At 41.4% G+C, this 17143-nt stretch overlaps 1 protein-coding gene across 1 annotated transcript in view; it reads left to right on the top strand.

Annotated features, from left to right (window-relative positions):
* Positions 1-17143, top strand: part of sh2b2 (SH2B adaptor protein 2) — a 42795-nt gene that overhangs the window by 19265 nt on the left and 6387 nt on the right. Inside the window, exons 2-8 of the mRNA XM_077541535.1 lie at positions 6563-7082; positions 7927-8382; positions 12151-12252; positions 13189-13280; positions 14658-14761; positions 15441-15605; positions 16192-16403. Of these exons, the coding sequence (XP_077397661.1) occupies positions 6594-7082; positions 7927-8382; positions 12151-12252; positions 13189-13280; positions 14658-14761; positions 15441-15605; positions 16192-16403 (1620 nt within the window). The 5' untranslated portion in view covers positions 6563-6593. The remainder of the gene's footprint in view (positions 1-6562; positions 7083-7926; positions 8383-12150; positions 12253-13188; positions 13281-14657; positions 14762-15440; positions 15606-16191; positions 16404-17143) is intronic.

The raw sequence follows: 17143 nt of genomic DNA, 5'->3' as shown, positions 1-17143 counted from the left end.
TAGCTAATCTAACTAAGCCCCTTTGCCTTCCTTCCCTTAGTCTAGCGCGACTGCCAAGGATACTCTGATTTTTTTTTTTTCCTTCCTTTTGCTCCCTTTTCTCCCCTCCTCCCTTTCTTTCCCTTTTCCCTTCAGTTATTCTTGGATAACGCACGACTTTTGGGGTGTTTAATTACACCATAGGAAGACGCGATAGCTAAGTACCTAGCAACGATAGTGTCGCGCTAACCGACCTAAGACTTTTTTTTTTTTTTGACGAACACCCCCAGGGGTGGAGATTTGCACCGACACGCAGGTGCCTGAGACAACCTCCCCGTCTTTATAAGAGAGTTATGGCCTGAGTATAGTCCCGGGTTTTTGAGTTTTAGAAGGCGACAGCCTCTTTTCTCGTTCTCTCTCTCTTTTCTTTAATTTGCTGTTCGTTTCCCCTAGTTACTCATAATATGATACTAGCCTTATAGCCTTAGGAAAAGTTTTCTTCCTTTTCTTTTGTTTGGAATTTCGCGTCTTGCGTCTTTCCCAGGCCCGCGCCTGTTTTGGGACCCGAGTCCCTCAGTTAGCTGACACAGTACCAAGTTAGACACACTGTTAACTGAATACACATAGAGACACATTGAAAACACACAGACGTACCCTGCACACACATAACCAGGCAGAGGTTAGGGAAAAGTGGCACCAGTGGTATGTCTTCAGTGTTGCAGCAGAGCGTGAGTGGGACTCCGGCCGGCTGACCGTGGCCTGGACCCTGGCCACGCATCATCTGGACCCGCCAACCTGGACATCCTGAAGATTCATCCCGCTTGACGAAGGGGGGTCTGTAACAACTATTGCCTAGGTCCATTTCACCCTCTAATTTTTTTTTTTAAGTTTGCTTCTCCTGAAGCAAATTCTCTGCAGTGCATGAATATGCCAATGCCCAGACAGGATCCAGCCTGGTCAGCTCTACAGGTGGTCCTTGCCACCAACAAAACTCTTTTGAAGCCGCTGACCAGGTGACAAAGGAATTCATGCGTCTGCCGAAGGAGTGTATTTCAAGCAGTCTGCTCGGAGCCCGAACAAATGGCTCCAATGGTTTGGAATACACAAATGACCGATCAAAGGAATGTTCATGACTTCTTATCAATCACAAAAGGATACTCTGGCGCCTCGCCCTTCCCGGAACGTCTAGATGGAGCAACAACACCTCCAAGTGGCGAAACTTGGAACTATCCTTAGTGACAATTCACATAAGTAACCGCATTTTACACATTTATATCATGATAATTCTTGACAGACAACTGAACTACGAATGATTCATGTTATATCTTTGTGTGTATGAACATCCTATTTCATGTGTACTCCATAAAGAATGAAAGATAATCAATGTCTCTCAGTTCAGTCAGATTAGACAAGTAGAAGTTACCTCACAAGTTAGTTTATGATGCATTAATTACAATGTGTGTTAAACGGGTTGTGTGGGAAAACTGATTTGCCAGACTGACCAAATTTAATGCCAAATTATTAATCTTTTTAATAATTTTCCTCTGAGAGTCTGCGCGAGCGAACAGAAGGGTGTGCCTTCACCTGCTCGCCCCACCCAGAGACTATAAAAACACGAGCAGACCACTGCCCGCTCTCTTCTTTTTTTTGCCCTCCTGCTCTCTTGCCTGTTCCGGCTCTCACAAGCCTCTTCCAAAAACTCTGGCCCGACTTGCAAGTGGGCCAGCCAGGCTGCTCGAACCCTTTGTCTAAGAAACTTGCAAACCACGTGGCTTTTTCTTTCCTGGCAGGATCCGTTAACGAGATCGGATCCTCGCGCCACGCCACGCCAAAGCAAGTGCAAACTGCAACGCTGACTAAAGACTCTTTCGTTTTTTTGTTTTTTGTTCCACTATCGGTGCTCACCCGCCCGACCTTCTCGGTCCCGGGTACACTTGCAACGCACCGCCGGACTCAAGGTTGTGCACCTAAGCCGCGCACCGCACCTGCTACTCGGTGGCGCTCCGCCGCAGTGCCAACGCACCTCCAACGGCTGGCCTTCCCCGTACGCAGGCGCGTACTGACCGAGCTGCAACACCTGAGCTCGGACAGCTGCCCAGCAGAACCAACCTCGGCGAGGATCAACCTCGCCGGATCACCAACCAATCAAGGGACGAGCCGCGCAACTACGTCAGGCCCCTGGCGCGGCTCCCTCGCTAACCTGTGGAATAAACCTTTTTTTTTCCTTGCATTTTTCAACGAACATTGACTCTTTTTTTCCCCCTTGTCAAAAAGGCCGCCACTTCTGTTCGTTGCTACGCAACTCCAGGGCTCGTAAGTGCGCTTGATTTCTACCTCGGCGTATCCACTGTGTGCCACTTACGTTTGAAACATCACAAATCTGGCAGGTCAAATTTTCTCTTTTCCCTGTTTCTTTATTCATTCGCATTCCTTCCTTATTTTCATTCGCTTTATTTTATTTCTTTTCTTCTGACGGTAGAATAGTTAGATAGGCAGTATTTTGATTCTGTAGTGTAGCAATCGTGAATAAATGCATGTTTTATAAACTTTATTCCGCCTAAGTCATCTGTGTTTCCGAGTGGATTATTATTCTTTTGTTAGTACAACGAACCACTGAATATCGAGTGTGGCGACTTTAGATTATCAATGACTGATAAAAGAAGGATTTTGGTCGTTGTTTGCTCCTGTTAATACGAAGCAAAACAAACGTGGTGCCCCAGAGGTTATTGAGGTAAATACAATTTACCTCTGTAACGTCCAGATTATTAATTCGTCCAAAAGACGACCCAATTATCGCTACAATATATATAATATGGTGGCCATATATCCATGGCTTACACACTTGAAGTGAGTGCAGAAGAAAGTTGTGATTGAATTCTATTAAAATAACTTGGGGTTTTTTTACACATTGCGAAGAATGTATGCCTTTGCGTAGTGTTATCTTATCTATGGGTATGTGTTCCCACAGGGTTTGTGTGTGGATCTTCGTTATTTGAAGGAAAAATACTCCTGAAGTCAATGCTAACTTCCGGTTAGCATTTGGTAACTTTCTGTTAGCACTAGGCTAGTGATGTTTTAAAAACGAAGCATGTTTTGTATTTAAATATACAGTGGATGTAATTCTTAACGTTATGTGTTTAGTTTTACAGTTAACTGCAACTGCGGTGTCATTAAAAAACTTAAAGGACGCTTAGGGACAACAGAATAACCAGAATAACATATTCTAAGCAATTGCTAGTTGCTAATGCTACCAAAGCAAAATGGTGAATTAAGGGCACTTTCACAGCGTTGGAAACTTCGGTTTTCTTCTATAGCGTTTAAGGGGGAAATAATCGGCCATTTGGCCAAATTGGCTGATTGTTTTGGCTGATGTTTGAAGACCAATAATCGGCTGATTATAATCGGCGGCTGATTAATCATCGGTTGGGCCCTAAATCATCACATCCCCTAATAGTGTCTTTCAACAATTAAATCCAGAAAATTGTGAAATTTCTCAACACTAAATCACTACAGCTAATAGTTTTCATGATTGCATCATAGTTGTATGAACATTTCACCATTTTTAGATGATTTATTTTCCCTTTACACTTACTTCACTCTTAGTATGCTATCGTTAATTCCAGTGGAGGCACTAATTGTTGACAAAAAAAAGACGGATTAACAATCAAGCCGCTTTCCCAGGAAATTCCAGCAATGTCCGCACGTGCGTGTCGTATGTCGTACGAAAAGCCTTCGACCACGTGTGGAATGTTTGCCATCTCTTTGTGTGTGTGCATGTGTGTCGCCGGGCCGGGGCCGGGGCCTGCCCACTTCCGTCTTGACATCCTTTTAAGTTCATGCTTCACAGAAATAAATAATGGGATCAACATGTGTGTTCCAGCGCAGTGCTTCTCCGCAGATGTGTCCTTATCGCAGCACGCCTGTTTTTCAAAGTACACTGCCGAGTCTGTTCTTGTGACAGTTGAGTAGCGTTTAGTTTGAATTTGTGCTGAATTTTATACATTATTTTGGGTGATAGTGAACTGCTGTTGATCACAGTCCTTGAATCACTCGGGAGCAAAAATAGGGAAAAAATATGTGATTCAAATTGAGGCCATACCGCCTCAGTGACCGTCTCATCTTGAACGGCGCGGTGTCCGAGAGCCTCCTTGACGACTAGTGTTATTTTTATCCGCCATTTTTAAATTTAGTTTTAGTCCAATTTCAGTCACACTTGTTAGTTTTTCATCACAGTTAGTCAACCCCATCCCGTTTTTATTTAGTCCCTTTTTAGTCGACTATATATCTAGCATTCTAGTCTTTATTTTCGTCCAATAATTTTTTTTTCATCTAGTTTTAGTCAACAAAAATTGTTAACATTTTAGTCTAGTTTTCATCGGGACAATTTTATCCCTGTATATATTTTTTTTGTCAGCAGATTGTGTTGAACATTTCAGATCTAAAACTATGTCACATAAAATTTCTCTCATCTTTTTGATGAATAACAACTTAACACACAATTACAATGGCTACTATGGCTCCATGTTATCAGCTAGTAAGTTAGCCAGCATTAGTTAGCGGTCGCATGAACATTATTTTTGGAATGTTATAGCCATTGGATTCATGTTAAATTATAACTATAATTTACTTATTTAAATCCACTTCCTGTCTGTCCCTTGTGTTTGTGCATGTTGCACTTTCTAGCTGCAGATTTGAAAGGGAGTGTGTCAATGTGTGTCACATGACAGTATCACAGACGTGACAAATTAGCAGAGACAAGATTTTACAAAATCACATACTTGTCTCGTTTAATTTCGTTCATGAAGTAAAATGTCCATAGAGTTTAGTCCAGTTTTTATAAAGTGAAGTACATTTTCGTTTCGTCTTTAGTTGAGGAAAATGCATACTGATTTAGTCCCAGTTATTGATTTTTAATGAGGGTTTTAGTCTAGTCTAGTTTTAGTCTGGTGAAAAATGTGTACGAAATTATTTTTGTTTAGTTTTTGTTGACGAAATTAACACTATTGACGACTTCCTTGAAACACAACTAGTGTTAATTTTGTCAAGGAAAACAAAACAAAAATAGTTTCGTCAACACAGTTTTTTTTACTTGACTAAAACTAGACCAGACTGGACTAAAAGCTTCATTAATAAACAATAACTGGGACTAAATCAGTACGCATTTTCGTCGACTGATGAAGACGAGACGAAAATTTACTTCACTTAATAAAAACTGGACTAAAATCTATATAGACATTTTAGTTCCTGAACAACAATGAGACAAAAATGATATGATTTTGTCAAATGTTGTTTCTGCTAATCTGTCATGTGACGCTGTCATGTGATACACCCCCTTTCAAATCTGGCACAAACAGTCCTTCAAAAGTTCTCGGATAGAACCCGCGAGCAGACCGTCGGCATAATCCGATCGCTTGGCACGGAAAAGTCGAGCTGGGCAAGCTCACGGCGGTGCCAGGCGCTGGATATTTCCCTTTTGATCACGCCATTTCCTCCTGTTTCCGTCCCCCTCGATTTGATCTTATTAAACGGCAATCGCAGAACAATAACAGGAAATGAAGGGCGGATGGGATGACATGCAGCAACAAGTCAAAGCAGCACTGTTTTCTTGTGAATCAGATCCAGTATGAAATTGGACATTTGTTGATGATTCATGACAGTGTAAGACGGGGATTTACTATCAACACAAGGAGTTGCACTTAATTTAAAGTGTAAGTTAACCTTTAAACATTTATTGACAATGTTATACGTGACCTCACTTGTCTAAACCGGGCCACAAAACCAGAATCCTTCACCAAGCCCAGAAACCCCCAAATTCCAACAGATTAGGGAGATCCCAAGAGATCAGAGGAAAAAACAAAGCAAGCAAGGAAGGATAGATGAAGCACAGTGAGATCCACCGACACCAACCGCCACTGATTCAGAGCCCGGTTAGGAAGGAGAAGCAAATTCGGTTTGAATTTCAGTCGATGCTGGCCTAGTGGATCTGGCAGGTACTTGTTCGACTCATTTCCAAATTAGAAAATGTCTCAAATTATTACAATGTGACCTTTGTGCGTAGTTGTCTTTTCAGAATAGAACCTGACCCAGTATATATATATATATATGACCTGTATATATAACTGGATAGCCCATACACGCCAGTACAAGCCATTGAAGTCAAAGGGCGGCCATCTTGCTCCTCCCACCTTACCAGCAGACTACTGTATGAAATATAAGGTATATGTACAGATGAGATATATACAGCTCGTAGGCAGTTATAATTCTTTAATAAAAAATACACAAGTTTCCTCCTGTACGAAACATCATGAAGCATATAATTTATACATGTATTTAAGGCAAATTGTAAAACGTCTGAAGTCCTCTTGTTTACGTTTAATACATTTAAAATACCATAAATAAGAAATACTGTCTCAAATGTTCTCCAATTTTGGATACTCTAAATATATAGGATGGTATGGCGAGAAATGCTTCTTAGGAGGAGCAATATGGCGGCCTCGCCACCTCCAAAGTCTTGGCCTATCGGCTATCTATTCATATATATAGATTAGTGAACCTGACACCATCATTCTCTTGTCCCCTCCAGCGTCTCGTGAGCGGGTTGGCATGGCCCAGTGATGAACGGAGCGGCGGCGCCCGGTAGCCCGGAGCTCTCCTCTTCCTCCTCCTCATGCCCGCTTCCTGACTGGCGCGAGTTTTGCCAACTGCACGCCCGAGCCTCCGCCGCCGACTTCGCCGACAAGTTCCGGCGCTTCCTGTCGGAGAACCCGTGTTACGACTCGCCGGGCGCCGACGCCAGCTTCTCGCAGCACTTTGCCCGACACTTCCTGGAGTGTTTCTCGGCCGCTCTGAGCCAGGCCCGGGAGAAGCGGGCGTCCTCGCCGGGGGAGGACGGCGGCTCGGACGTCACGCCCAAGTACGCCATCGTTCCCTTCTTGGGGATCCAGGGCTGCCCGTCGTCCTACAGCCGCGAGCTTTACCACGGACGCAAGGACGCGTCCAGCGAATCCCTGGACAGCATGGACAGCGGGGGCGGGATCGAAGGCGGCGGCGGCGGCGGCGGCGGCACCACGACCGGCTCGCGCGGCCCTCAGCCCGCCCACAAGGTCATCATCATCATCATTTTTATTTATTTCAGGCAATAACATACAGTTGAACACAGGTGCAACAATTCATACTGTAGTTCTAATATGAACAGAAAAAAAGAGGAAAAATTCTGATTTTGCCTGAAAGGGAGTGGGGAGAAGGAAACTTATTTCATCCCAACCCCATTTCTGATTTATAAAACACAAATATACAGTACTTCCTGCAAGTTACCGTATTTCTATCTTAAACAATTTTATCAATATATACACAATATCATGGCATACCATGAACTGAATTGTTAATTGCTATTAATGGTGATGTTACCATAGGTAATAAATATCACATTCTTATGGTTCATACCAACGGTAATGGTAAAATATTGAATGGTGGTGCACAAATTAGTTAGTGGCTGATTGGACAAATTCAGATAAAAATATAAAATTACATATGAAACTTATTGAATGTCTTTGTGATATGCATATTGCATGGGCTAATATCGCAATATTGATATTTTTCGATATATTGTGCAGCCCTAATACATATCAACTTTAGTAGTAGACAATACCAACAGTAGTAACGGCAAGGACACATTTGCACCAAGTATTCATACATTCAAGGCCCTTTCTCTAACGTATTGTCACCAAACCATGTTTTTATATAACATTTTAAATCTGGAAATATTTTGGGATTGACTGTTCCAATGTTTCACGCCACATACTGACTTATTTATTCTGAATTTGGGTATTATAAAGTCTCCATATCCTCTCAAATTATATTACTCTAAATAATTGTTGTAGATTAATTGGCATGAATTTGTTAAATGCTTTGTTTAAGATAATCAAAGTATTATATTCCACCCACAAGGTGTCCGCCTTGGGTCAGTCGCGCAGTTCGGAGGACGTGTCAGCGAGCCAGCCCAAAGCTCGCTTCAAGAAGGGCTTCTCGCTGAGGAACATGAGCCTGTGCGTGGTGGACGGCGTCAAGGAGATGTGGCATCGCCGCGCTTCCCCGGAGCCGCCGGACGCACCCTCCGCCGCCGCCAGGAAGTCCAACGGGACTGGCGGGGGAGGAGCCGCTGGAGGCGAGGTGACCGGGGGAGGAGAGAAGTGGTCGCAAAAGCTGCGCTTGCCACGAGGCTGCCAGGGCCACAAGGCCGAGATGCTGGAGATCCAGAGGGAAGGGGCGCTCAGGTACATGGTGGCCGACGACACCAACTGCGTGGGCGCTGCGCAGTGGCAGAAGTGCCGCCTGCTTCTGAGGAAGAGCAAGAGGGACGAGGGCGTCGACAGGTTCCTGCTGGAGTTCTACGTCCCACCTAAGGTGACATGTCACATGTCTGTCTGTCTATCTATCTATCGCTACTGTAGCTAGTTAGCTAGCTAGCTAGACATCTTTCTATCGTTACTGTAGCTAGCTAGCTAGATATCTATCCATTTATCCATCTATCATCTCGCTCGCGCGCTCTCTCTCTGCAGCTCTGCTTACCTTTTGGCTATAACATGATAGCAGAGGTGTGACACTCAAAGGCGATGAGGGTATGATATGATAATACATTCAAAACAATCCAACAAAATTCAGATTTCTGTCACAAATACATTTTCAGAAATAGGCATTTCAATGCAAGCAATTAAGTACGTTTTCCCTCATATGGCCCCTTTAACAAAGACAATCATATTGTTTTTTTTTAGTTTAGTTACATTCGCGGTCCAAGACATGATAAACACCTACTTCAAATTACCACCACAATAATAATTGTTGCTGCATGGAAGGAGGAAGAAATTAGTCCCATATGGTTGTGCTGGTGTTCCTAATGTTGTGTCTGCTCAGTTTCAATAATCAACAACAGCATTTTTGGGAGTGTTTGTATTAGCTACTAATAGGTCTTGATGTGAGTCATTAATTATGAGTACTATAAACAGCTAAAAATTGCTTAATCTGGTTTGCTTCACCTTAAGAAATTCAGGAAATTTGAAATTTCATGTGGCACTAAAGAATTATTTATAGTTATGAATGACGGGTTCCCAGTACTTCTTCTTCTTTTTTTTTTTTCTTTTTTTTTCTTTCTTTTTTTTTAACTTAGCCCATGTTTCATTTTGCTTCTGCTCTTATAATAAACATACAGTATTCTAGTTCTCCCAGCAGGGCGAGGAAAGAATAGAAGAGGTAATTGGACGCCTTGTTTTTTTTTCTGTTTATAAGATTAGCACTGAAGAATTGCCCTTCGCATTTGTCCAATGTGGGATTTCCACATCGTTGCCCGTGACCTTAAAAAGGTCGCGTGGTGGTGCAAGCTGAATGCGTGTAAAGTAAATCCTCCCCGGCTGGGAACATGGGGTGAAGGTGGCACAGGTGGCTGGAAAAGGGTCGTGGGAAACGATGTGGAGGTGGAAATAGTGAAACTGTCACATTGCCAAAATTTCCCACTGCTGTTGCAGAAAATCGAAATGGATCGCTTCCTCATCTTGGGCAAACAAACGCTGACAAGAGGAGGAAGAACCAAAATAGTCATATGAGTCATCAGCAGAGGGGAACATGCATGCAATTGTTGTTCCTCAGCTCTCTCACATGTTACGATTCGATTCACGTCGACATGTCGAAGGAGCACTTCCGCAATTTGGAGGACCGCTGTCTTGTTCGCATCATCCGAGCGAGTGCGGACTCAGCGGTGTCGGATGAGTCGAGTGACCAGCGCCGTCGAATCTCCTTCCTGGCTGCTGCATGATGACACAGCAGAGGCCCTCTGACCACACAACACGCCCACGCCTCTGCCCAGGGTTATTAGAGTTTGGGACATTTTTTTCATTTGAGTTAGTTTTCGTTAGATTTTGAGTTAGATTTTGTTTTGAGTTTTGTTTTTTAGATTTAGTTAGTTTTGATTAGTTTTCATCAGGGTGGTTCTGTTAGTTTTTATTAGTTTCAGTTATTTAACTCATCCGCTCCCAGCCATTTTCACAGAAGCAATCCCTTTACTGGAATTTGACATTTCTTTCAGTTTCAGTTTTGCAGCAATTAGCATTAGAATATAGCTAAGTTTTGTCAATTTTTACAAATCTATTTAAAATTGTAATTGAGCTTTTTTTCAACATGAAAACATGGTTGATCTCCTTTGCTCTGCTGCCACCTGCTGGCCGTTTGTGTAGTAACTACTATTTCTGCAAAGGGGGGGGGGGGGGTATTCTTGTAGGCAGAGGAAAGAAATCACCACCACACATTAATAGAAGCCCAGAGGTGTAGATTGAGGAGTTCATGGGTATACATCCTGTATTTATATAGTGCATTTTCCTGAGTGAAAAATGAAGACCCTGCCATTAACAAAATAAAATAAAAATTAGAATGCTTTAAAAAAACAAAACAAAAAAAACCTACATTTGATGTTTACAAAACTTTAAGCAAAAATGTCCTGTTTTAGTCTTTGGTAATTAGTTGGGGGGTGGAGGGGAAGAACAGTAAATCGGTAGCTAAATAGGCCTAGCTACACATAGCTGGATAGATACAGCAAAGCTTTACTGATTTGTTTGATTATTCAGTGCATCTTCGGTTCCTATCTGTTTACCCTCAAAGTAAGAATGTACTGTACATTCGAAAAAGTGTTACTGCAAATGTCTTTGAGGTGCCACATGTATAGACACGGTGGTTACATGGGATCGGAGGGGGTATTCACCATCTCTTGCCCGCCAACACAGGCTTGGCGGAAGCAACTGATGGGAGAAGTGTTGTCTTGACAGGCAGGAATTGTGGGTGTGGACAGCGTCCAGGATCAAGATGAGAACGCTGTTACTCCAGACAGATCAGCTGATAAGCCTCGACCAGACCATCGGTCTCCTCGCACACACGCACACACCCCCACACACACACACACTTGGAAAGGCACCCTTAGGGTGTGTTCAGATTATCCTCGGCAGAGGGCAAATGCGGGCCAGGCTCTTTGCTTTGATCACATGGTGTGTCAACTTCCTGTTTTGTGTCGGTTATAGTCCACCGATGGCGTGAAAAATTGGCCCTCCCCGTGCTGCGTTGGAGTGCTTCTCAGAAGGGGGGGGGGGGCTTGTGGCTCGATTCTGCATGACTCATTTGGGCCCTTAATTATCATGGATGAGGCTTGAGCATTTTGAGGCTTGCTAGCCATACAAGCAGACACAGGTTGTCTAATGGTTATGTTTGAATACCGATTTTAACGCTAAGTATGGTGTTGGACGGTAAAAGAGTTATTTTAACCCTTCGTAATTGCATGAACAGTGGTCTTTTTTTGGGTGCTAGTATGTTGAGACAAAATGAAACTGCTAATTAGGAACCTTTTTATTGCAGCACAGAAACTTATAATTATTTCACTGCGATATGCAAGCACCCGATACTCATCTGAAAATCATCCCTTATTTCAAAAAATAGATAGGTGTGCTTTTGTGTGTGGATGCTTGTTCATCTCTGTGTGACCTGTGATTGGCTGGCAACCAGTTCAGGGTGTACCCCACCTACTGCCCGAAGCCAGCTGCAATAGGCTCCAGCACCCCCCGCGACGTTCATAAAATGGATGGATGGCTGGATGGATAATAGACTATAAGTCCAACAAACCCTGTACTGTATATAGGGATGTAACGATATCCATACATCACGATACGATATTATCACGATATGAAGGTCACAATAAGATAATTATCACAATATTGTGAAAAAATGAGCTCATACTGAAAAAACACACACACACACAATTGAGGCACTTACTTGCTAATGCAAGCACATATTGAGTAAGCAAATTACGTTCCCCTTCATCTGACCATTAGTGTGGATTTGAAACATTGAAGGGTTAAAACATGCCTTGTGAAAATTAAACTGCACTAAAAAATTAGCCACCAGAGGGTGCTAGAATTGCACAAATGGAAATCAACCTGACTTTTTGAACAGATGTGCGGCTTTTAATATCGTGACCTGACGACGACGACATGTTGCGGCAGTTTTAATATCGCAATATCTCCATATTGACGTTATCGTTACATCCCTAACTGTATATTGCTGGCCAGTGGCCACCCTCACACATGTTCATCCCCATCTCACCTTGTCACTTAATGTCATTTCCTCTTGTCATGTGTTCAGTGTTCAAAAGCGAAGGTGAGCATCCCCTTGACGGCCATTGTGGAGGTGAGGACCACCATGCCGCTGGAGATGCCGGACAAAGACAACACTTTTGTCTTGAAGGTAAGAACTGAGCAAGCGGCACCACGACATTTTTCGGCCCAAAAATTACGATCATTAGAAATATGTGCAAGCAAAATTCATTAGGCGGAATGTTAGTTTAGTTTGTTAGTTTCAGTATTAGTTTTTTCATTGTGCGCAATATTAAAAAATAAACAAACAAACACAAAAAAACACCATGGAAGCGATGTCATCTGAAGGTGCGTTTTTATTGCCTTCTGCTAGATGACGTCACTTCTGTGTGACACATTCAAACGTCCTTATTATTAATATCAAAATGAATCTACTTAAAATCACATTTGAAAAATAGCCCCAAAGTCTCATGCATTAAATACCAAAAGACATTTTTTGCTATCATTAGAGTTAGTTTTAGTTAGTTTTCTAAACATAAAATGTAGTTTCAGTTGATTTTTGTTTTTAAACATCATTTTTATTTTATTTCGTTAACCAAATTGTTTGTTGAATTTAATTTTTGATTTTTTTTTTTGTTACTTTTAGTTCACTAAAATAACCTTGGTTAACACATGATGCCTTTTCATTGCTAGTCAAGGTCATTCTTCACTCGAATTTTCCTGATCCGATGACATCATCAGAAATCTTTTCAGCTGCTTTTGTTCAGAGATGCAACTAAATGGCCACAAGTTGTCTTCCTCGGCTTGTTGAGAAAAAGGGACACGGAGTGACAATGTTTTTGGCAAGCCGAAAGACGCAACAAACTAAATCTGCAAAGCCTGATATAGTGTGGCCAACTGATAACGAATTATAATGTAACTTGGAAAATAGTGAAACAAACAAGCATCAAACTTAGACTCAATTAAACCTTTTGCACATCAAATTTGAGCTCATTTGAGTGACTTGGTTATTAGAATGTAAAATGTATTCCTATCAAAGAGACGTTTATTTTTTATTTTTTTTGTTCTGTATGTGGTGACTCTGTAGGTGGAGAACGGGGGCGAATATATCCTGGAAACCATCGACTCGCTGCAGAAAAACTCCTGGGTCGCTGACATCCAGGACTGCATCGACCCCGGGTAAACCTTCACATAAATATTTGCCGCCGAGGGAGGAAAGCCAGCAAACCAAACGAAAGGAGGCGGTGTGGGACGTTAGAAGGAGGGCCCAAACGTGCATACAGCCATTAATCATCCAATTAGCGCACGTTTTGACAGGCTTCCTTGACACACACATGGACAAACTCACACACGCACGGTAGCGGTGTGCGATACTGCAAATTTTGGTATCGATCTGATACCAAGTAAATACATGGCCACTATCACTGATATCAATACTTTTTGAAAATTATACTGTGTAATTAACACATAATAAGGTAGCTGTATCGTTTGATTGTTTATTCTCAATCAAATTTAAACCTTTAAGTATTTTACTGTATTGTACAAAATTAGGACAAAGTTAATTGATATATAGAAAATACCAGAAACATTACAAGTAGGGGTGGGACGATACGGGTTAACCACGATTCGATACTGTGACGATATTTGGCTCACGATATCGATATCACGATACACGATCTACAATTTTTGATATATTGTCAAAAAAAAATTGCAATATATCACGATATGTGACTGAAAAAGCCAACAAATGCCCATAAAAAGGAAAATGTCTAATTATGCATTTATTCAATGCCAAAACTTTGTACAATGTACAAAGTTCTGCATAGTGCCTCACTGCCTCTTAGCCTTATAACTGTAAACATTGTAAAGTGAGAAAAATGAAAGTGCATAAACATTTATAACATAACACTGCACAACTGAACACATTACATCGATATCTACCGTCAGTGTATTGATAATTTATTGCAACAGAGAGCGTAACAATATATTGCAATATCGATTCTTTTCCTCTCACCCCTAATTACAAGCATGACAAAATCTTTTTTTTTAACGTTCTTAAAAAAAGTGCACAAAGTGATCATCTAAAAAGAAATTTAAACAAACACTTGATCATATACTGTTCAGAAACTACAAACACAAAAATGAACTAAAAATGCTGCCTTCATCAGTTTTTCAACCTAAATAAACAAGATGTTAAAGATTATCATGCAACAACAAATATAAAACATACCAAAAAACATATTTTTCAAGTATAATTCTGTATGTGTTGATGCAATCTACAAACAAAGATGAGATACTAAGTCGTGATGGCACACAATGGAAACGCACTAGTGTGACATGCCTGTTATCTGTTTGATCAAAGCGCAGCTGACACGAAACTTCTAGATTGATATTTTAATGACAGTATCGATCTGATATCGAGACTGACTTGGTATCGATATTTGGATCGATCCGCCCACCTCAAACGCATGGCAATGACTGACATTCCTCCTTGTTGGTCTGGACGTCAACAGCGACTTTATTTTGGACGCGGTTCTGTTTGTACTCGTCGTGCAGGGACAGCGGCGACGACATCGAGCTGGCGTCATGTCCTCACGGTCAGGCCTCGTCCAAAGACTGCTCCATGGTGGCCTCCTGCAGCTGCGAGCTGCTCTCCGAGGGTGAGCCCCACCGCCGCCGCCGCCGCCGCCGCCTTCTTGTCACGTCCACATCTGTACGTACGTAAGGGCAATATCGTGATATTAAAACTGCCACAATACCATCGTCGTCATGTACATGATATTTAAAAGCAACACATCTGATAAAAAAAAAAGGTCAGGTTGAGTTCCATTTGTGCAATTCTAGCACCCTCTGGTGGCTAGTTTTTTTTTTTTTTTTAAGTGCACTTTAATTTTCGTTAGGAATGTTTTGGCCCTTCTATGTTTAACTCTGACTAGCAGCCATTTTCCCTGAAGCAATTCCCTTTTGCTCCCTGCTGATTTACTGGATTTTGACTGATATTGCAAGGCCCACAGAATATTGTGTTCTATTGCTATAAAAACATGGAACCTATCAAAGGAAAGATAAGAGTCTCTTCTTTCATCAGGAAAAAAAATGTATTTTTATCTGTTTCCGTTTTGCAGCAGTTTTCATTAGAATATATGTTACATCATTATTCACAAATCTGTTTAGAACATTTGGGAAAAGTGGTTGTTGCAACATGGCCCTGGTTGATCTCTTATACTCTGCTGCCACCAGCTGGCCGCTTTTGTCATAACTACCATTGCTTCAAGTTCAAGCATTGGTGGTTCCATCCTTAAATGTCTCCCAACGGCTGGAAACTGACTTTTTTTTTTTTAGGTGTGTACCGAGCTCCGGAGAGAGTGTGTGCAGCAGCGGCAGAGCATTACAGCGCACCTGCAGGGCGTTGCAGGGAAGCGCCCTTCACCCAGCATCCGTCTCACGTGCCTTTAGAGCGCTTCCTACAGTTCCCCGAGGCCCAGCAGGCTTCCAATCCTGCAGCAGGCAACAACTTTTACACTTCTACATTCTGTCAATCATCCATTGTTTACATTTTTATGTGGTCATCAAAAATTAAACAAGGGGAGAAAAAAAGTAAGGTAATTCTTTTAGAACTAATTAATCACGCAATTTTCGATAATTAAATACGATAAATCGCATTCTTCTAAAACTTGTAACAGATATGTACTTCAGTAAATGTAATGTCAAAGCATCAAACATAAATTATACTTACATTTACATTTAATTATTAAAGTATATTTAAACTGTTCTAATGGCTTTTTTTTTCCTTGAATAGGATTATTCTCATGTAAAAAAAAAAAAAAAAAAAAAAAAAAAAAAAAAAAAAAAAAAAAAAAGATAATGTATGTAGTGTCTCTTTTGGGGGACGTGGCAGAGGAACATCCATACAGTATGGTGCAAATTTTAGATTAAAAAAAAAACAAAATCATTGTGTGTTAATTTTTTTTTTTTTTTTATTGCCAACTGATAAAAAAAAATGATTCATAGAATTTCAAGCTTGTTCTTCTGTCCGTAAAGTCAGCCTCAAAGCGGGATCAATAAATAACAATAATCAAAATGGTGTTTACAGGTTGCTCAGGTGGCGGCGATAGCTCGAAGGACTGTGAGGGCGACGCCAGCCTGGCGGGTTACCCGTGGTTCCACGGCACGCTGTCGCGCGTCCGTGCGGCCCAGCTGGTGCTGGCGGGCGGGGCCAGGAGCCACGGCCTGTTTGTGATCCGCCAAAGTGAGACACGGCCCGGCGAGTACGTGCTCACCTTCAACTTCCAAGGCAAAGCCAAGGTGAGGAAATGATGACAACCGTCTTCATTGATTTGGTTTATGAAAACATATTTTTAATTTTAGTTTTGTTCGTTTTTGTTCACTGCACTCGTAAAAGTGTCGGGTCAGAGACAACCCAATCTGGGTCCAAAATCGGATCAACCTGCTAACTAAAAGTTGGGTCGAAAAAATTTGAAAAAACTGGAAAAAATTTGACAAATTTGCCACCACACATTAAGCCCAGAGGTGTCGATTAAGAAGGAATTCATGGATATATATCCTGTATTTATACAGTGCATTTTCCTGAATGAAAACGGAATACCCCTCCTTCACCAAAATTATTTTGAATTTTAGTTTTAGGTTTTTTTGTTAGTTTTAGGATTCACAGTGAAAGGTTAAAAAAAAAGTAAATTATAGTTATAATTTAAAATTAATCCAATGGCTATAAGGTTCCAACAATAATGTTAATGTGACTGCTAACTAATGCTGGCTAACTTGCTAGCTCATAGCATGGATCTATAGTAGCCACTGTAATTGTGTGTCAAGTCGTTTTTCATCAAAAAAATTGATGTGAAATAGTTTTAGATCCAAAAAAAGATCAATATAATCTGCGGACAAAGAAAATATACAAGGTAAAAATGGTTGTCCTGACTAGAACTCAACTAAAACATTGACAGTTTTGTTGACTAAAATGATGTTTTCTTGGACTAAAACAAAGACTAAAATGCTTGATTCATAGTCGACTAAAAATGGACGAAATA

The sequence above is a fragment of the Festucalex cinctus genome, chromosome 13 (genome assembly GCF_051991245.1).
Source record: "Festucalex cinctus isolate MCC-2025b chromosome 13, RoL_Fcin_1.0, whole genome shotgun sequence".
NCBI classification, from domain to species: domain Eukaryota; kingdom Metazoa; phylum Chordata; class Actinopteri; order Syngnathiformes; family Syngnathidae; genus Festucalex; species Festucalex cinctus.
This window is presented reverse-complemented; position numbering and strand designations above follow the sequence as displayed.